At 33.0% G+C, this 22,404-nt stretch overlaps 1 protein-coding gene across 4 annotated transcripts in view; it reads left to right on the forward strand.

The window, feature by feature from the left end:
• Positions 1 to 22,404, forward strand: part of PHF14 (PHD finger protein 14) — a 206,111-nt gene that overhangs the window by 130,652 nt on the left and 53,055 nt on the right. Inside the window, exons 17-18 of one of the 4 annotated variants that reach the window (XM_064290016.1) lie at positions 3,399 to 3,428; positions 4,243 to 4,360. In XM_064290016.1, the coding sequence (XP_064146086.1) occupies positions 3,399 to 3,428; positions 4,243 to 4,360 (148 nt within the window). Of the gene's footprint in view, positions 1 to 3; positions 299 to 3,398; positions 3,429 to 4,242; positions 4,361 to 22,404 lie in introns of those variants that run through there. The other 3 variants (XM_064290017.1, XM_064290018.1, XM_064290020.1) reach the window with 3 other exon arrangements.

Below are 22,404 nucleotides of genomic sequence, written 5' to 3' on the forward strand. Positions count from 1 at the left end.
TAGGGTGCTATACTTAATCATATGCTAAGTAAGTATTTTAAATACATATAGAGCTGTGTTTTAGTCATCACATTTTGTTAAATCAGTGTGTAAAAGGCCATATATAAAGCTACTTTGTTATTTACAATTGTATCCTTCATGAATCTGATATATAGGAAGTCGTACTTAGTAAGAATCTAATTAAACAGTTAGGTTTCCTTTTATCTTACAAATGGGATTCATTTTATCTCACTTGAAATTGCAATTTTAGAATCGTAATTTTAGTGTTAATGTGTACAGTATTTTTTAGTTGTTTAAAGGATAATTCTTAATCATCCAGTTTGTGTTTTATTAAAAAAAAAATCATAGCATTTCTTTAAAGGTTAGTTTTATATTCTCTTTAATATTTTAAGACATTGCATTTCTATTTAATAATGTATAGTAAAAAAGTCTGTTTTTATTACATAGACGTTTGTGTTATTTAATAAAGTATATTGTGTTATAGCACTATATACTTTTGTTGGTCAGTGACTGCTTTTGCAAAAGGCATTTTAAGCATTTTATTCAGTATTTTGATAAGTTTAATACGTACTATAGTATGTGCTGCAATGATGTGTTTCCAAATATATATAAGAAATAAAGGTAGAGAATAGGAACAGTAATTTGATCAATAACTACTTCAACTCACATTTCAGCTTTAGGTAGCAGAATGATTGCAGACATTTATACAAGTTTTTAATTTTTGAGCTTTTGAAATGCTCTAAATTTATGACATAGCCAGAATTTTTTGCTGACAAGAATTACTAAAGGATATGAACTGGTGTGTGTGTGCATGAAATAAGTTATCCACTATTTTGACCATCTACATTGTTACTTGATTTTTAAGATTGTTATTGGTATCTCTATGGTGTGTTGATTCTTGCAAATTCCACTAGAGTTCACTTGTATTATTAGGAGATATATATGAATGAAATTCATAGCTTATGTTCTGCTTATATATATATATATATATAAAATTAGGATATACATTTGAAATTCATAGTTTACGGGCTGCTTATATATATAACGTATACATATGTATAATATATATATGTTAGCAGCACATAAGCTATGATATTTTTCAACTCAGTATTCTAATGTGGAAACAACCAGATTTTTTCCACATGGAAATAATTTCAGACATCTGTAGAAAGAACTTATATTTATTGACATCAAGATTGGGTTATCTCTCTCTGCTTTTTCTTTTCTCTCCTGGATTTTGGCAGTTCCTATGAGTGTTACCTTTTTGCCATTTAGTCTAACAGTTGCAGATTTTATTTTCTCAGGAATGAGCTAGAACTTTGGAGAGCTTCCATATCACTCCTAATTCTGACAAACAAATTCTGCTTTTCCTCTAGAACCATCACAAATGCATTAGAGTTCCACATGTAGCGTAAGTCGTTCTGGAAGGTGTCACTAATGAAGGGATCGTTAGTTAAGAATTAGGTCATTTGAAAATGACATGTGTTTCAACATTACCTCTTCACAAAGCTTGCATATAAAACCTTTTCTTTCCTTTTACATTGGTTCTTGAGCTGAAAAAAATCTTGATTTTTATATTAATTAAAATTTGCAACAGATAGGAACTATGTCAGTGTAGCAAACTTGTTATTTATTAGCTGGAAACTCATATCTATATGACAAGAATCACCTAAGTACATGAAGGTAAAAAATAATGAATTATGATACACCTCTACATTCATGATGATGTTTGCATCGTTACACACTAGGAATCATAATTTATAAATGATTATGACACAGTTATAAAATACATATTCAGTAATTAGTTATAACTTGCTATTGAACTATGAAAATACTAATGCTGTAACTCCTCACTTATCAAGAACTCAGATTAATTGGCCCCAAAACTTGAAGTTTAGCAAAAAAGACTAGTTAACAGCCAAAATTGTATCTGTATACTTAGTAGAAGTTCTCATGATTTTTTACTGTCAGTTTGCATAGTATTAAGTTTAGTATGTTGGTTTCTAAATCCACAACAACTTACTGTTGGGGAAAAATGCTTAGAAAAACTGACAGTATCAGGAAGCAATGGCTGATAGTATCAAGCAAGTGAGGACCCTGAAAACCTGTAGAAGTTGAACAGATTCAAACAGATTAACCGACTGACAGTACTCACTATAGGTACAGCATATTGGCACGCTGTTGGACATGTTGTGGTATCTGTTATTTACTATAACTCTGAGGTGGCAAGGTGAAGTGAATTATATTTTATATATTTTCATGATGAAGCAGATGATGTGATTCCTTTTCAATTTCCTACCAAAGATGATTGATAGACTAGTTTTCATGTTTAAAGGAGTATGCCATAACTATCTAGAAATCGTAACCTTCTCAACTCAGAAACACTTACAGTCTGAGGGTTCCTATAACTATATATAAATGTAACTGAAATTTTAGCTATTGGAAGGTAAATAAATTGTATTGAGAAAGAAGTCATAAAATTGAGTAGGCTTATCATTAGTCTGTGTTACATTTCAGGTGAGGTGTATATTTCTCATCAGTTTTTCTTAATTCCAGAAAAACAGGTTTTTGAACATTTTAACTGTTTTTGAATATATACTTTGGATGATATATTTATAATATTGACATATTGAGTAAAGTATGTTGCTCCTGTTTAATTTTATCTGTTTCTATAACTAGAATTATCATAGTAAAAATTTTTGAAGCCCATATAAGGCTAATATTTGTGGAAATTTTGGTTATCTTGAGCCTAAAAGAAGATTTTTGAGGAAGAAAAGTACATAAGCTTATTTGGTTCATAAAGTAAAAAATTATAGAGAAAAAATGCATACGTTTGTGACATATAATTGTGTTTTAAATGTATTATACCTGAATAACTTAGCTAATTTGCTTAGCCTTTCTGAAACTCTTAATTTCCAAAATGGGTCTTTGGGAGATGAGTAATTGTAGGATGATATGAAGTGTTTACTGTAAATGTCGAGCATAGTCTTCTTTGTTGTGATGGGCATTTTAAAGTCAATTGTTTTTCTTTTCTGTTTTTGTAATAAGAGCTCCTTTCCCTTTTTTCTAACAAAGTGTATTTAATAGTAATTTTGCACTTTATTCAAATAATTTGTCTTCTATAAGTTTTTCCTTCTAGTTTCTTAGTTGTGGGTGTCTTGATTTGTGAAGTTTTAAATCAGTAAGAATAATGATAAATAAATCTGACAGTTGGTTTGGAGGAAGTTTTTTTTAATAAATAAAAAATTACAAAGATTACACAAACAAGTGAAGAAGATAACCACTTCTATAAGATGTATACATCTTATTTGTTGTTAAATTTTGGTCTTGCTTTTCCAACTGATGCAACATTCTGTTTACAAAACACTGTAATAATTCAGATCTTTCTTCATTGTCAGCAGGATGAGATTGTCTGAAACGAAGAATAGGTATGATAGTTTTTTTAGATTTTGTACATCATAGGTGGCCAAGACACTTTCAAAAGAAATGTTAATAAGCTTTAAAATGTAGTAGGAGATAACTTTGAAAAACCAAATGCATTGAAAGTGACAGGCAAATTTTGAAAGAGTAATATCAAATTCTTAAAGAGGTTTCTTACCTCTTTTGTATAATTAAGTGCTCTGTGATTTAATAAAAAAAATTGTTTTTATTTGCTATAGATTGTGTTAGCATGGTGTAAACATTATAAAGTTCATTTATGATCTCCTCTAACTTGGAGAAAGTGATGAGGTATAAATTATAAGTCACTAATTCCAGTTTAGTGTAGCCTAGTAGAATTTCTTAGAGTTCTAAAATTCAGAACACCTTCATAATGTATTGAATTGAATTCATAATCTTGAATTGTATGTATTTAGTATTGTAAAGTGTTATTAAATCTGTTTTTAAACTGTCTCATGGGTAAATGATTAATTCTTTAACTTCAGATTTGAAATTGTTGAGGTTGTGTTAGTCTTTTGTACATATGACTGTACAACATATATTCATTCATATGCTCTTGTAACATTTCTACTATCAAAGTGTTCTGAATATTTCTATTTTTGTCATTTTTATTGTTGTATTTCATTTTTCCTTAAATATTTATTCCAGGTTTAAGTTGCCTTTGTCAGAAACATTAATAATCTTGTGAGACAAGAATAGCATTTACAGTATTAAAATTGAAGTGTAGAGTAGTTTGCCTCTATATCTTCTAAAAATACAGTTTTTGCACTATTTAGATATTGTATAAATCTGTTTACTCTGCAGGTGTGATGAATGCAGACTCTGCTACCATTTTGGCTGTTTGGATCCTCCTTTGAAAAAGTCTCCTAAACAAACAGGCTATGGATGGATATGTCAGGAGTGTGATTCTTCGTCTTCCAAGGTAAGAAGAAAAAAGGCTGTAAGGAAAAGGGTTGTTTCCCTTAGTTTTGATCGTTTTTCCATACCACACCATCAGCTTCCTAAATTTAAAGAGAATTGAAATATGAGGGACCAACATTTTAATCTAGTGTACTTAAAAATTATATTGCTGTGGTGATTTTATTGCCTTTGTATTAAAAAAAAAATTTCCTCCTAAATTATATAAATTTCTTCTATGGAATGTTTGGTGGTTTTATGTATTCTCTATGTTACTGTAGCATATTAAATAGTGCCCTTGATAGCCAAAAAAAAAAAAGTCACCCTTTGCCATTTACGATACCTAGGCAATCGCAGGGAAATTCTGCCCTGATTCTTATGACTTATGTGTGTGTGTGTGTGTGTATCTCAACAGAATAACCAATAAAATCCAATTTTTATTTGTCGATAATCCATCTTAAAATATTATAAGTATATCTGAATGTTTTGTAAAGTCTGTTCTTTAATAAAGAGAGTCCCTGGGTGGTACAAATGGTTAATGCACTCGATTGCTAATCAAAAGGTTGAAGGTTTGAGTCTACCCGGGGTGCCTTGGAAGAAAGACCTGGCAATCTACTTCTGAAAATCAGCTATTGAAAACCTATAGAGCATAGCTCTATTCTGATACACATGGGATTGCTATGAGTTGGAGTCGACTCAGCAGCAACTGGTTTGGTTTTGGCTTGGTTTTTTAATAAAACTGGTTTTCATATCCTAAATCTTATTTCTGATACCTATTTTAGCCAAATAGAAAGGAAGAAATTTATAATGAAGTTGTTTTATCGTTTATTCTAAAAAATAAGCTGTTGAAATTACTTCTTTTGAATATCAACATTCTAATCTTAAACCGCGGTAATCTACAGTTTAACATGATTGTATGTTTGTGTGGAGCGTGTGAGTAAATAGCTGGATTCCTGAGGCTTTGACTCATTTGGTAGAAATAGTAAACATAGCTAAAAAATTCTGATGAGCTCTGGGTTCAGAAATTTTTTCTCCCTTAAAGAGACAATGGAAATTAACTATCTCTTGTAGTGTGAACATCAAGTCATCTTTCCTCAATGCCACTTAAATGCATTTGTTCATCCTAGAGTGAATTAAAATTGATACTGAATTCCTGTCATATTGTGAAATCTAAAGTGTTTTTCTTACCAATAATTAAAATGATTTGCTCCAGCTTACTAAAGAGGCTTTCTGCAAAAGTTTATTTATTGAGAAATTGATTTTAAATAAAGTATTTAAAATTTTTTTATATACCTAGGATTTATTTAAAATTTTAGTTGTGTATAATAATTTTTAAATAGATTATGCTATATGTATCATTTAATAATCAAACATTTTTGCCCAAACATATAAACTACACAATAGTAAGAACTATTTTTCAGTCATTTTATAAAGATCCAGATTTATGAGGGAGCATATTTAATATCAGAAAGTTTTATTGCATAATTAAAAATGTATTCAAGAAATTATATTTGATTGAAAAAAATAATTTAAAAAAATTATTGTATATTAAGTGAAAGTTTACAGAGCAAATTCGTTTCCCATCCAATAGTTTGTACACAAAGTGTTCCGTGAACATTGGTTCCGTTTCCCATAATGTGTCTGCCTTCCCTCCATTTCTGTTCTAGATTCCCTGTTTCCTTTCATCCTGAATTGTTACCCCTTTCTGCCGTCACATCTTTGCTTTTAGGCACATATTGCCCTTTTGATCTCATATAATAGATTGTTCCAAGGAACACGTGGTTCCTCTTGGGTGTTCTATATTTTATGGGCCTGCATATGGTTTGACTGAAGGATGGTCTCCAGTGTTGGCTTCAGTTCTAGTTTAGAAGGGTCTCTTAGGACCATAGTCCCTTGGGTTTCCCCAGTCTCTATCAGACCAGTTAGTCTCATCTTTTTTGTGGATTTGGTTTTCTGCTCTGCAATTTTTTTCCCACTTTGTTCAGGACCCTCTGTTGTGATCCCAGGCAAAGTGGTAGGTCATGGTAGCCAGGCACCATCTAGTTCTTCCGGTTTCAGGGTCATGTAGGCTGGGGTTCATGTGGTCAGCTAGGCTTTTCGTTTAATTGCTCCCTTGGGTCTTTGGTTTTCTTTTTTGCTCTGGACTGTAAGAGACCAATTGTTGTGTCTTAGATGGCCGCTTGTAAGCTTTTAACACCCCAGACGCTACTCACCAAAGTAGGATGCAGAACTTTGTCTTTATGAACTATGTTGTGCCGATTGACATAGATGACCCTTTGCCTTCCAGCATAGGAACTTCATCCTACAAGGTGTTTGGTTATATCTAAGAAGCTGCCCTGACTGTGGTTCTTGTGTGCTCTATTGTCTATGTTAATATATACACAGCACTTACAGTTATGTGTGTGGAAATATCCACCACCAAACCTATATCTGCAGATAAGTGTGTTCCCTTATACCCTCTACACCTCTTGGAGTATCTATCTAGCAGTGTATCCCATTGGTAAATTAGTGTTTGTTAATACTTGTTGCAGGATTGTCTATGCAATAGTAATTACCTTTGTTGCCCTTTGTTTTTGTGTTCCTCTCATGCCTTGGTCATGTTTTGCTGACTTCCCCTTTATTGTGTATTGCCTTTCCTTTCACCAAAATTGACATGTGTCTTCTACCTATTTGATAGTTTCCCTCCCTCCCCTCATCCCTGGTAACCATCAAAGAAAGTTTTTTCCCCCCATGTGTAAACCTTTACTTGCTTCTTTATCATAGTGGTCTCATACAATATTTGTCCTTTTATGATTGACTTATTTCACTCCGCATAATGTCCTTCAAATTCATCCATGTTGTGAGATGTTTTGCAGATTCATAATTTTTCTTTATCATTGGGTAGTATTCTTTTGTATGCATGGGCCACAGTTTGTTGATCTATTACTCTATTGATCTGTCTTTTTGCTATTGTGAGTAATGCTGCAGTGAACGTGGGTGTGCATATGTCTACTCATGTCACAGCTCTTACTTCTTTGGGGTATATACCTAGGAGTGGGATTGCAGGGTCATATGGTATTCCTATTTCTAGCTTTTTGAGGAAGCACCATACCATTTTTGAAACTGGTTGTACGATTTTACATTCTCACCAGCAGTGTAGAAGAGTTCCCGTCTTATACCTCTCCAACATTTTTTATTTTCTGGTTTTTTGATAAGCGCCAGCAATGTCGGAGTGAGATAGTATCTCATTGTAGTTTTGATTGGCATCTCTCTAGTGGCTAATGATTGCAGACATTTCTTCATGTGTTTGTTAGCCGTCTAAATGTCTTCTTTGGTATACTGTCTGTTCAAATCCTTTGTCCATTTTTTAATTGGATTGTCTCTTTGTTGTTGAGGTATTGAAGTTTTCTACAGATTTTAGAGATTAGACCCTTGTTGGATGTGTCCTAGTCAAAATTTTTTTCCCAGTCTGTAGTTCTCATTTAACTTTTTTGGAGAAGTTTTTTGATGAGCATAAGTATTTCATTTTTAGGAAGTCCCATTTATCTAGTTTATTTTCTGGTGTGTGCATTTTTTACTTATGTTTGGTATTCTGTATACGCCATATATTAGGGCCCCTAGAAGTTTTCTTACTTTTTCTTTCATTATCTTTATAGTTCTAGATTTTATAGTTAGGTTTTTTTTTTTTTTTTTAATCCATTTTGAGTTAATTTTTGTGTACGATGTGAGGTATGGGTACTGTTTCATTTTTTTACAAATGGACATCCAGTTTTGCTAGCACCATTTGTTAAATAGGCTGTCTTTTCACCGTTTAATGGACTTTGGCTCTTTGTCAAAGATCAGCTGACTGTTAGGTGGGTGGATTTACATCTGGGTTCTCCATTGTGTTTCATTGGTCTATGTGTCTGCTGTTGTACCAGCACCAGGTTGTTGTAATTACTGTGGTAGTATAGTAGGTTCTAGGATCTGGTAGTGTGAGGCCCCTTGTTTTGTTCTTCTTCAATAATGCTTACTTATCCAGGGCCTCTTTCCTTTCCATACAGGGTTAATGATTAATTTTTTCATCTTGTTAAAGCATGCTGTTGGAATTTGGATCAGGATTGCATTGTATCTGTAGATTGCTTTAGGTAGTATTGACATTTTCACAATGTTAAGCCTTCCTTTTCATGAATATAGTTTTTTTTTTTTTTTTCCATTCATGTAGGTCTGTTTTGGTTTCCTGCAGTAGTATTTTGCATTTTTCTTTATATAGGTCTTTTACATCCTTGGTTAGATTTATCCCTGACTGTTTTATCTTTTGGGGGCTATTGTAAATGGTATTGTTCCCTGATTTCTATGTTCTTTTTGTTGGTGTAGAGGAATCCAACTGATTTTTTTTATGTTGATCTTGTATCCTGCTACTTTGCTGAATGTTTCTATTAGTTCCAGTATCTTTTTTGAGGAATCTGGTATTTTCTAAGTATAAGATCATATCATCTGCGAATAGGGATAGTTTTACTCCTTCCTTACCAATTTCGATGCCCTTTATTTCTTTTTCTTGCCTTATTGGTCTAGCTAGGATTTCCAATATGATATTAAATAGGAGTGGTGATAAAGGACATCCCTGTCTGGTTTCCATTCTTAAGGGAATGCTTTCAGTCTCTCTCTGTTGAGAATAATGTTGGCTGTTGGTTTTGTGTAAGTGCCTTTTCTTATTCAGGAATGGGTATTGGACTTTATCAAATGCCCTTTCTACTTCGATTGAGATGATCATGTGATTCTTTTGTTTTATGTATGTAGTAGATTACATTGATTGATTTTCTAATATTGAACCATCCTTGCATACCTGGTATGAATCCACCTTGGTTGTGGTATATTATTGTTTTGATGTGCTGTTGAATTCTATTGACTAGAATTTTGTTGAGAATTTTTGCGTCTATATTTATGAGAGATATTGGTGTGTAATTTTCTTTCTTTTTTTTTTTTTTTTGGTATCTTTGCCTGGTTATGTTGGCCTCATCGAATGAAATAGGGAGTATTTCTTCCTTTGGTATGCTCTGAAATAGTTTGAATAGTACTGACACGAGCACTTCTCTGAATGTTTGGTAGAATTCTCCAGTGAAGCCATCTGGGCCATGGCTTTTTTTGGTTGGGTTTTTTTCTTTTTTAATTCCTCTTTGAGTTCTTCTTTTGTTATGGCTGTGTTTACTTTTTCTACCTCAGTTTGTGTTAGTTTTGGTAGGTACTATATTTCTAGAAATTTGTCAATTTCCTCTAGGTTTACAAATTTGTTGTGCAATTTTATAGTATTTTGTTATGATCCTTTTTATTTCAGATGGTTTTTTTGTGATGTTCCCCCATCTCATTTCTTACTTGGGTATTTGGTTCCTCTCCTGCTTTTCTTTTGTCAATTTGGCCAATGGTTTGTCAGTTTTTTAAAAATCTTTTCAAAAAACCAACTTCTGGTGTTGTTGGTTCTTTCTAATGTTTTTCTGTTTTATTAATTTTTGCTCTAACCTTTATTATTTCCTTTCTTCTGGTGATTGTCTGGTTCTTTTGCTGTTGTTTTTCTATTTGTTTGAGTTGTAGGGTTAATGTTTTGATTTTGGCCCTTTATTCTCTTTTGATGTGTGCTTTTATTGTTATAAATGGATCTCTAAGCATTGCTTTTGCTGTGTCCCAAAGGTTTTGGTAAGATGTGTTTTCATTCTCATTAGATTTTAGGAATTTTTTATTCTACCTTTGATTTCTTCTACTACCCCATGGTTTTTAAGTAAGGTGTTATTCAGTTTCCATGTATTTGATTTTTTTTTCCTTGCTATTCCTGTTATTGGTTTCTACTTTTAAGGTGTCATGGTCAGAGAAAATGCTTTATATTATTAGAAGTTTTAGATAGTTGTTTTATGTGACTCTTTGCAGTGTATGTAGGTTTTCTATGTCAGTATTTGTTTGGGGTTCCTACTTATCCCCAACAAGCTAATTAGAAAAGCAATTTTTCAAACAGGGTTTACTGTCTTTCATAAATATGCATTTTATCATATGTTCTTTTGAAATGTTTTATACTACTATACGTATACCCAACCCCAGTGCCATCGAGTCGATTTGGACTCATAGTGACCCTATAGAACAGAGTAGAACTGCCCCATAGAATTTCCAAGGAGCGCCTGGTGGATTTGAACTGCCAACCCATTGGTTAGCAGCTGTAGCACTTACCCACCACGCCGCCAGGGTTTAGGTATGTAGCGTTACATTAAATACAAAGAAAAGCTCTGTTAATTTATATTATAATTGAGTTAACAATTACTGAAGATGCAAGGGATCTTATTTCACATTTTTTGGGAGTATATCATACATTTTATACGTGCTTCAGGTGCTTCTAGCCATTGAAAGAGTGAGGTTTTTTGTTTTCCCTGTATAAGAGAATGGGTTTTTGGACTGTGAATAAAAATTCACTAGGAAGGCAGCATTGAATACCAGATATAAACAACCAATTTCATCCAAATATGGTGCCTAAATTTTGGAATGTTACAGCAATTTGTTTTAAGAATATATTGTAAGGATTTACAGCAGTGAACTGGGATTGTACTTTCATTTTACCGACACGACTATTATATATTTGTATTTTTTTCCAGTTAAAAATTAAATTTAATGTAATACTTAATCTGAAATTTAGAAGACCTAATTCATGCCCTTGAATATTTATGTTGCATCAATCTTCTTTTGCTTACTTTTGAAGACTTCCATTCGTGACTAGCAAATGGTAAATTTCTGTTCACATATTCTCCTGAAAGATGTTTGCTAGTAGAGAGGCCTAAGAAGAAAGCATTGATAGATAATGCCATGCTGTATGATTCATTGAATTGCTAAGAAGCTTTTAAATCCAGAAAGCAATATATTACTACCATCCAAGTTAAGAAAATTAGTGTGATCTTATAGCCTAAAAGAAACACAGAATTTGCTTATCCTTTATTTTCCTCCATTTACTTTGATGGAAAGTTATTTGTTAGATATTTGTCATGTTCATGTATCTTAATAATGTGAAAAGCTAAGACAGAAGTAGTTATTACCATGAGAAAGGAAGGATGTAAATAAATTGCCAATAAGTTTAAGTGAGGGGGACGTGAATGTAAAATTATTGTTATAGCCATAAAATATATATTTAACTCACTTTCTCTGTGGTAGTCAGAAATGGTAAGTTCAGCAATTCTTCATTTTTATTATAAAAAATTGACTCCTGTATAAGAAATTATTATTTCTTTGCTTAAAATTTTAGCTAGTAGGAGGTAAAATACATAGTTGAGCATTATCATGAAAATGCATTATACTTTGAACATTGTTTAGGTGTTAGCGTTTTGTCCAAATTCTGTGTACCAAGGGAACTCTAAAATATTGCCATATATATTCTTGGCTGCATAATTTATTTCCATGTTACCTTATCTTTCAAGTAACAGGGTCTCTGCTGTGGGCACCATGAAAACAAAAATCTTCTCAGTCAGTAATCTGCCTATTACTTTTATAGAAATTCCACAAAATTTCAACAAGATTGATTATATCCATTTCCATAATTTTTAGTTTTAGCACACTAACACTGAAGTACTCCTAAGTAGATAGTTTTAGTGATATTAATTTAATAATATTTTACCTAAAAGTAGAATAACTTTTTAATTCTACCCAAATCCATGAAGTGTGGCTTAAGACTGTTTCTCTGCTTCATCAGCCCTTCATAAACCTGATAGTCACTTTAGGTTTCATGAAAAATGGCCAACTACATGGACACAGATATATGCATATGTGTGTGTGTGTATATGTGTGTGTGTATGTGTATGCACACACAGAGACACACAAATATACACACATGGAAGCACTACATACACAGCATGTCTTTTTCCATAGGCTATGCTTCAAAGACATTTGACTAAGGTAGCTGCCATACAGATGGTACACTATGCTTATATTTGATCAAGTGAGTTCATTATTCCTTATCACCATGCATTAGGTTTTTTTTTTCTTTCTGCTTGTTACTGTGTTATGAAGATTCTATTGCTAATGAATGCTATATGCCTGGAAGAACATTGTGTTTTATGCTTCCTGCTTCACCTCCCCCATCTCTTATCTTTCCTTCATCTTTACTTCCATCCATTTACCCAAGTCAAATATCTGGAGTCATCCTCAAGCCTTTCCATCCTTGTCTCATATAGCAGGCAGTTCTTGAGTCCTGTAACTTTTCTTTCTTAAATATTTCTCTAGTCTGCTCTTTGTTCCTTTTCTTTACTGCTACTGGATTGATTAAAAAAACAAAAAAGCCCAAACCCGTTGCCCTTGAGTTGATTCTAACTCATAGTAACCCTATAGGACAGAATAGAACTGCCCCATAGGGTTTCCAAGGAGCAGCTGGTGGATTTGGACTGCCTACCTTTTTGTTAGCAGCTAAGGTTGAAGCCTCTGCTCCACCAGGGCTCCAAATCATTGCCATTGAGTCAGTTCTGACTCAAAGTGACTGTATAGAACAGAGTAGAACTGTCCCATAGGGCTTCTAAAGCTGTAATCTTTACAGCAGCAGACTGCCACATCTTTCTCCCACAGAGCCGCTGGTGAGTTTGAACCCCCAACCTTTTGATTAGCAGCCAAGTACTTATCCACTGTGCTACCAGGGCTTCTCTTAGTGCTGTACTTTTTCTCAACATACTTTTACAGCTCCTTCTATTATAGAAGTTGTCTAAGTAAGTCTGCCAGACTCATCTTCTCACTTCGCTAGAAGTCTCTAAAATGAGGTGTTTGCACCTCAAAGGATGCACACAAGATGATCTGCTAAATCAACTTAATTTTCTGTATTGTCCCATTTTAATTTTCATTTCTGGGTGTATTTATAACGTAAATAATTTATTAGCATTACAGAACTGGAATATAACTTCACACATGCATATTTATGTTGGGTTACATGCGTAAAATGTTTTTCACTCTTAGGGTATGTCATCAAAAATATTTGGAGATGACAGTTCTATACTGCTACCAACGTAATCTTTCTGAAAGAATAGGTATCACACCTTTGCTTTAAATCCATTTTTTATCTTCCTACATATCCAGAATATAACCAACAAATTCAGAAAATTAAGATTGGTGTGTTACTACCATCTAATCACCAGACCTCGTTCAAGCGTTGCTATTTGTCCCAATAATGTCTTTTGTAAGTATCCAGCATAGAGTCACACATTGCATTTAGTTTTCATGTTTCTTTAGTCTTTAATCTGGCCAGTTTCTCAGCCTTTCCTTGATTTTCATGACCTTGACCTTTTTGAAGATTAAAAAAAAACAGTGCCGTCGAGTCGATTCCAACTACAGGCCAGTTATCTTGTAGAATGTCCCTCATGTTGCATTGTTCTGATGTTTTCTCATGGTTAGATTTATTTGATGCATCTTCAAAAAGAATAAGACATGAGACTGTTCTTCTTAAGACACTCAATCAGGTGGCACATGATTTTTATTTAACCATGGATGGTGACGTTAACTTAAATCACTTGACTAAAGTGTTGTCTACTAGTCTTCTCCATTTTCTTCCCTCTCTAATTAATGAATAATTTGTAGGAAAGAGCCTTGAGACTATGTAAATACCCTATTTATCACCAAATTTTCATTTTGTGTTTTATTTAATGAATTATATGGTTATTACAGTATTTAGTCTTATGTTCATATTGTCCCAGATATGGCTAATGGGAGCCCTTCAAGCCTACTTCTGTGTGTTTTTGGCATGATTCCACCATTCTTTGAGTACTTCCTTACTGAAGATGTTCTAGGCTCAATTCGTACTTTCCTTTCCCACACTCCTGAAATTAGCCATTTCTTCAAGGAATTCTGGTTCCTTTTTTGTGGAGAATGGTATTTAGAAACCAACAGCTAAGTGCTAAGTGTGCTCATTTTTACTGAGATGTCATTGCTCCTAGGTTTTCTCGGTAGACAGAGCCAAGGATTAGATGTATGTATATTCATTCATACCTACTTACATTTGCATCTATATTTCTTTGTCTTTATATATATTTTAAAAAATTGTAGTTTTCTTGCTTTCCATATTTGTAACTCTCTTCTGTGACAGAAACCTGGCTGTCATTATCCTTAATATGTAGCTTTTTTGATTAATCCTCTCATATGTAACTATCCACCCCCATCTCACATAGACACCTACTTTGCTTACTACCTGATGATTTTTTGACTGAATTGTTCAGGAATGGGATGGGAAGGGGATGGGGTAGGCATCTGTATTTTTTACAAGCTACACAGGAGAGTCTAATGAGAAGTCAGAATTAAAACCACTGTTACAGCTATTTTACAAATCTTCAATTATGAACAAACTTTTGAAGCTAAAAAATTAACTTTTTAGAATTTTAAAACAAATGTACACGGTATACACTTGTCCCTTGGTATCTGTAGGGGCTTGGTTCCAGGAGCCCTATGGTTTCCAAAATCCACAGAAACTCAAGTCCCTTATATAAAATGGCATAGTATTTGCGTATAACCTGCACACATCCTCCTATGTACTTTAAGTTATCTTTAGATTACTTGTAATACCTAATACAGTGTAAATGCTACATAAATAGTTGTTTTATCACAACTAAAGACTTGCTCTGGAAGGTAGTCATTCTCTTCTGTGAGTTTCTTGAGCTCTTCTGGGAACACTGTTGCTGCCTCAGCATCAGCTGATGCCTATTCTCCTGTGGTCTTGAAGTTCTTGAGGCTGTAGCACTTCATATAGTTAGACAGCCATCCCTTACCAAAAAAACTAAACCCACTGCCGTCGAGTCGATTCCGACTCATAGCGACCCTGTAGGACAGAGTAGACCTGCCCCATAGAGTTTCCAAGGAACGCCTGGTGGATTTGAACTGCCGACCTTTTGGTTAGCGGCCATAGCTCTTAACCACTACGCCACCAGGGTTTCCAGCCATCCGTTACAAGCCTTAAATTCATTCCCCTTGCTTTCCTCAACACCCTCACACTTAGCCTTTGAGGGATTGCCTTGACCACTTAATTGCTTTTTAGGAGCCATTTTTTTCACAGAAACAAAGGGTCCACACAAGTAGCAAATGAACGAGACATGAGGTGGAACAATTTTCAAACAAGTGCTGGAGGGAGACTGAGGATCTGTGAAATGGCAGGAGGCTACGGCAGGGTACGCCTAAACATTGTTTCATTCATATGGATTCAACGTAGTGGTTGGCACACAGCAAATTCACATTTTGCTTTTTGGAACTTTCTTTTTTTTTTCCGAATATTTTCTATTCACACTTTGTGGAACCCGCAGATGTGGAACCTGTGGATATGGAGGGCCAACTTTACAATCCAAGTAAAATTTCAACAAAATGACATTTTAAGACTAGATTGTATACTTACATATAAGATATAAAGTAGACTTCATGTTGTTTATAGTTGTTTTTAAATAGTCTGTAGTTCATTACTCAGCCTTTTTAAGGGTATAGTTGATATAGAGCTCAACAATTTTTGTTGTTGAAACACCCAAAATGAGGATAATTTATCTTGACATGAACATATATAAATATTTCTATTAAAACTGCTTCCTACAATTCATATATTCACAGATACTACTGAGGCTTTAAATATACATTTTATATTTTACTCTGAATGTGTCAGTTACTAGTCTAGATTTTCATTCTTGTTAAAGCTCTGTTTTGTGAAAAGCCATAGAGTATACATGACAGGTCATTATCTGATTACTACAAGTTGAGTTATATTAGCTTGGAGACCTCCATTTGGTTCATTCTTATCTGATCTTTGTGGTATACAGTCAGCCCTCCTTATCCATGGGTTCTGTATCTGTGGATTCAACTGCCCGAAAATCAAACATATTTGGGAAAAAAAATAAAAAAGTTCCAAAAAGCAAAACTTGAATTTGGCATGTGCTGAATCCACATGAATGATGTGTCGGCATACCCTACTGTAGCGTCCTGCCATTTCACAGATCTTCAGCCTCTCTTCAGCGCTTGATGTTTGAGAATTGTTTGCCTTGTGTCTTCATTTGTTGCAGTACTGTATAACAACTATTTATATAACTTTTACACTGTGTTAGGTATTATAAGTAATCTAGAAATGATTTAAAGTATACAGGAGAATGTGTGTAGGTTTTTTACATAAGGACCTTGAGCATGTGAGGATTTTGGTATCCGAGGGGGGTCCTAGAACCAATGCACCTTGGATATCGAGGGGTGACTGTACCACCCTTTTGGGCAGTAATAAGTTGTGAATTCATATGTATAGGATTCTCATCCAAATCCCTTATAAAAGATTTTCTGGAACTACAAATGCATGGCAGAACAGCTGAGGCAAGTGGTATTTCTGCAGTGAGCTGTTCAAATGCTACAAATAGAATTCTCCTGATAAACTGGTGTCAGAACAACATATATAAATATTTATTTTCAAGTAAAACAGTCACTGAGAATTGTGCTTCTTTAAGAACTGAATAGAACAATCTCCCCAAGGAGTATCTTGCCACAATACATTAAACAAGCACGTTTAATTGAATCTGGTAATACTGGAAATTGAATGTCTGAATTTTATGTATTACGAAGATTTATGAAAATATAAATTTAAAATGAATTATCCTTTAAAGTTCTTTTAAATTTGAAGCATATAACTGACCCATAAAAAAAGGCTTTTAATATTTTAAATATTCATTTGACCTCTGGGATTTTATCTGACATTAGGTTGAATTTTAAGTTTGAGAATTTAGCATGGTTGACTGGTAAGTCATTTTCAGGTGAAACTTACACCACTTAACTGTCTTAATTCAGTACTCTTCTAGCATTTGTATGACGAGTATTCGATATTACAACATTGTGCTTTATAAGCTTTACTGTGTTTTGATTTGCCTTTTTACTGGCATTGGTATGTAAAAGTCTGGAGAAAAACTGTTAATAGTGTATCTTATCAGAATCCCATAGAACAAATCAGTGGTGGATTGTAGACCTACTAAAAGTCTAAGAATTAAAACTGTGATATGGTTAACCTTGATGATGGCTATAGTTTAAAATCTAAACTTTAGATTTCCTCTTTGCTAGTATAGGGGATACAGTCACAAATTTCCAGTTCATCTTCTACCTTGTCCTTCGTTAAATTCAGGCTGTTACCAGTTGCTGTAACATTTTTCCTGACAGATTGTTTGTATAAATATCTTTTACACCCTTAATTTCTAGTTGAATTCTGTGCTTTGAGACTAGTAACGATAATTTGTGGATTCAATGAAAATAGCCATTAACAATTCCACTAATTATAGTTGGTATTATACCTTTTTTTTTCTTTAAAGAAAATTACGTTTTTTAAACTGAACTTTTCTTTACTGAGCTTAATTTATTATTTGTCATTATTGCCTGCTCTAAGAGTTTATTTACTGATAGGTTTATGGTTTTATTTTTATCAAATTATTTTCAGCAAAACACTTATTGTTTACTATACTTTGAAATAGAATTGGCATCAGAATGTAATTCATTAATCTCTAATCTGTTTAATTCTATAACCTAAGGTGGTTTTTCTGGGACCAGTAAAAGACATTAAGCACATTGGTATACTTCAATAAGTTGTGGTCAGCTATTCCTTAAGAACCTATTTGAAAATATGGTTTCTTCCTTCCAGATAAAGTTTGTCGATGTTTATGAAACACATATATATATTCAGATACCATTCACAGAGAAAGAAAAATGGCCAGAACCTTTAAAAATAGTCACAAATGTTTTCTATATTAATAATTTGCAAAATTGAAACTTTAAGTCATTTTCTAAGTTATACTTACTATGCACTTAATAAACCAAGCCATTTTCTGAGTTAGGTGGCATGTGGGCCTGATGTGTTTACATGGCATGCTGTGGAATACCATATGTGATGAGAAACTAAATCATCGCTGAGGTAATTGATCAAAGTACAATAGAGAGCCATACATAGAAATGCCTTTCAAAAGTCGCTAACTTCTTATTGAGCTTTAGTTTTAAAATCATGGTGTTTTTATTTTTTTATTATTTTGAAGTAAAAAATTACTGTCCTACTAAAAGTCTAAAAGTTAAGCTGAAGGATATTTTAAAACATTATTAAGGATATTTTTACCTTGTTTACTCAGTATTTGAAATATTAAAATCAGGTTATGTATTATACCAACTGTCTTGGTTATCTAGTGCTGCTATAACAGCAATACCACAAGTGGGTGGCTTTAACGAACAGGAATTTATTTTCTCACATTTTAGGAGGCTAGAAGTCTGAATTCAGGGTGCTAAATTCAGGGGAAGGGTTAGGCTTTCTTTCTCAGTTGGGTCTGGAGGAAGGGCCTTGTCTTTTCTGAACTTCTGCTTCTGGGCAGTCTTCATGTGACTTGGCATCTCCCCCCATCTCTGCCTCTCTTGCTTGCTTGTTTAATCTTTTGTATATCTCAAAAGAGATTGACTCAATATATACCCTAATCCTGCCTTATTAACTTAATAAACATGACCTAATCCTCATTTTTTTTTTAATCCTCATTCTCACATACTCTAATCCTGCCTCATTAGCATAACAAACACAACCTATTTACAAATGGGATTATAATCACAGGCAGAGGTTAGAATTTACAACACATATTTTTGGGGGACACAATTCAATCCATAACACCAGTGTTTCATAGATCATAATGTTGTAAAAGTCAGAAAGAATGTGAAATACATTAATTATGTAAGGTCGTCGTCCCATTATTTATATACACTGTGTGTATGAGAGAGATGTTCATTGTAAAGAGATGGTCCTAGTTAAAATAAACTAGTCCATTCTCACAGCTGAGAAAGTAACACTTAAGTGATAGGAAAAGCTTAAATCCTAATTTCACAAAACAATAAGATTTCATATATTCTAGCTGTAATATTGTTAATCTGGTCCATCTAATTTATTAATCATTTAGTTTAATCATTTCATCATTTTGCAAAATTACTTATCTGCTAAAAATTTTTGTTTCTAACCTGCAAATTGTAGTTTAAAAATATCCTTTTTCTTACAACTGAGACAGACGTCAAGATAACTTTGAAATCTAAAGAAAATTGAAAGAATGAGCTCTAATAGTTAATGGGATTAATTGAGTTATGAAATCAAATATATTTGAGCATTCTCTTCTTGATTTTCTAACAGAATATTTACCAAGACCGATTAGAAATCATAGATTGTGTCTGAGAGTGTAGTAGAAGTGTGTCGTGCCGTATTACTTCCATCTTAATGTGTTCAGTTTTTGACACTTCTGAAACTAGATGACACTTCTGAAATTAGAGTGTTTATAAGCAGTTTGTGTTTTTAAGTGGTGTTTCTTTTTCTATAAAAGTTTTCCATTAAATTGAGGGGTTTCTTATAACCTGAGGCAATGTAGAATAAGAAAATACAGTAATTAAAATTATATAAAAAGTCAAAGTATGCAATATGATGCTTGAAAAGAGCTTTGAAAAGAAAGACACTGGGTTCACATCTTAAATGTTTACAGTGCTATGACCTTAGTGAGCTGTTTCACTTCAGCGAGTTTCAAGTTGCCCGTTTGTAAAAGGTTCATGGCAATACTTGGAATAGAGGTGCTCTATTTTTTTTTATTATTAATAAGACTAGATGACATCTCTTCTTATTTTTTAAAATAAGCATTTTTGCAACAGCAGAAAGTTCAAAATTAGTGATATTTTGATTTTCAAATGTAAGAAATATTTTTAAAAAGTAACCTAAGAGCAATTTTCTGTGTTTAGTTTTTTGCCTTCACACACGTCAAGAAAAAATCTTTCCTGCCTCTTTCAGTCTCATACTGAATAGAGGAAGGTCGTATATAACTTGTACATGCAGAAAAAAAGTCATTTTTATTTAATCTCTTGCTATAATTAAGAGATGAAATCTATCTTTATAGTTAATATATTTTTAAGGCACTTATGACTCTCTAAAATTTTTTAAATTATGTACTGTTCCATGAAGTATTTTTTATAAATTAATTGTATATCATTAGCAAAGAGCTGGTGTTTTTTATGTTTATGGCACTTTATATTTGACATTAAGTATGGAATTATGTGGAGGATCATGAACTAGTATATTTTTTTTGTATGTAGAAGTCATGCTATTTAGAAAATTAAGAATTTGCTTTCATATTTAAGCCACTGGCTCTACTAAGTGCTGACTAATAGAGAAGACTTTAACCAATATGGGCATAAAAGGGAAAACTGTTTTTAACTGAAGACATGTTTTGGTGACCTGTATTTGGTAATAAATTTACCACAGACTAGGGAGTAGTATTATTCCTTGCCAACTTAATGAAAACTGTAAACATGAAACTGGAACAAAAATAAGTAAATAAAATCTGTTGTGTGTGTGTATAGGGTTGCTATGAGTCGGAATCTACTTGATGGCAACAAGTTTGTTTATATATATATATATGTACATACCTATATATGTGTATATATATGTGTGTATATATATATATATAATAAAAGCAGTAGATTTCACTAGACCTGTAGTCCTATATTTTACCAGATGTGTGATCAAAAGAGATTACAAATTGTTAATCATTAAATGAAAAGATATTAAGCTTCCTTTTTAATGAAAACATGTGGATTATAATAATTTTAAGTACCTTAAATTATTACATACCTTTTGGCACATCAGTTCTATTTATAGAAATAGATAACCAATAATGATAACCAGAATAACTAAACCTATTGTTGTTGAGCACCATTCTCTCCTGGTTTTCCACCTTCTTATCAGACCATTTTTTTGGTCTTCTGACAGGCTTCTCTAGGTTGTTTTCCTTGTCTTCGTTTCACTTTGTGGAAGTGATAATCAATACCCAAAGCTCAGTACCAAAGCCGTGTTAAAACAGGAAAACTTGGGATTTAGGGCATAATGATCCATCTGCTTTCTCTCAATCAGAGGTTGGCCAAGAGAGCCTTTTTACCTTTTAAACTATTATTATCTATAATTAAGATATAATGTAGTGATAAATTTAGTTTTAGTTGTCCATTTCCACTATTAGTCTTCTTTTAGTACAATATTTAAATGATATTTACTTAATTAGCAGAATATGTATCAGCTTGAACTCCAAGTGATACGTTATTACAGATGTATGATTAAATATGCTATAATTAAGGTGTTGGAGCCAGAGAGTAATAAGTCAAAATAGGAAGAGTTTTTTTGTTGTTGTTTTAAGTTAGTAAAACTAATGTACTTTCTATAAATCTTGATTTAAAAAATATGTGCCTTTCAATGTTTTTCTCCTCACCTTTTTTTCTATTCTCTAACTCTACTTTTTTGGAGAAAGTTAGAGTCAGAAAAAGGAAATTTATATGAATAGTGTGTGTGTGGTTTTTTAAATTTGTGTATTTTGCCTTATCACAATGTAATACATGGTCATTGTAGAGTATTTGGATGATTAAAAATAAAAACACAAAGGAGAAAAATATTTTAAGTTACTGCAGTTGCAGCATTTAAGGCATTATATCCCAGCTCATGTTTTGTTAGTATATCCTGTTACAGCTTACTTTTAAAAACTTGCAATCATATTAGGCATTCTGTTATACAATGGCTTTTTTTTCTTTTTCATTTTATTTTATTATTGGAAAAATATATGTAACAGCCTTTGCTCACTCAACATTTTTCACATGTACAATTCAGTGACACCAGTTACATCAATCATGTTGTGCATTGTGTACATATATGATGACCAGTATTCCTTGCAAAATTTTCCATCACTGTTAACAGAAATTCAAGGCTTCCTAAACCATGCTTTTCTCTTTGCCCCACTTATTGCCCCTGGTACACCAAATATAAATTTTAGTCTCTGTATGTTTGCCTATTCTGGGTATTTCATAGAAGTGGGAATCGTACAATATTTGTCCTTTTGTGATTGACTTATTTCATCAGCATGATGTTTTCAGGGTTCATGTATGTTTAAACATGTATCAGGACTTCTTTTCTCTTTGTGTCTCAGTAATATTCCATTGTATGTATGTACCACATTTTCTTTGTCCATTCATTTGTTGATAGATATTTAGAGTTTTTTCCAGCTTTCATCTATGGTGAAAAGTGCTGCAGTGAAGATTGGTGAACATGCATCTGTTTGTATCTTTGCTTTCAAGTCC

Source organism: Loxodonta africana, chromosome 8, assembly GCF_030014295.1.
Source record: "Loxodonta africana isolate mLoxAfr1 chromosome 8, mLoxAfr1.hap2, whole genome shotgun sequence".
In the NCBI taxonomy this organism is placed as follows: domain Eukaryota; kingdom Metazoa; phylum Chordata; class Mammalia; order Proboscidea; family Elephantidae; genus Loxodonta; species Loxodonta africana.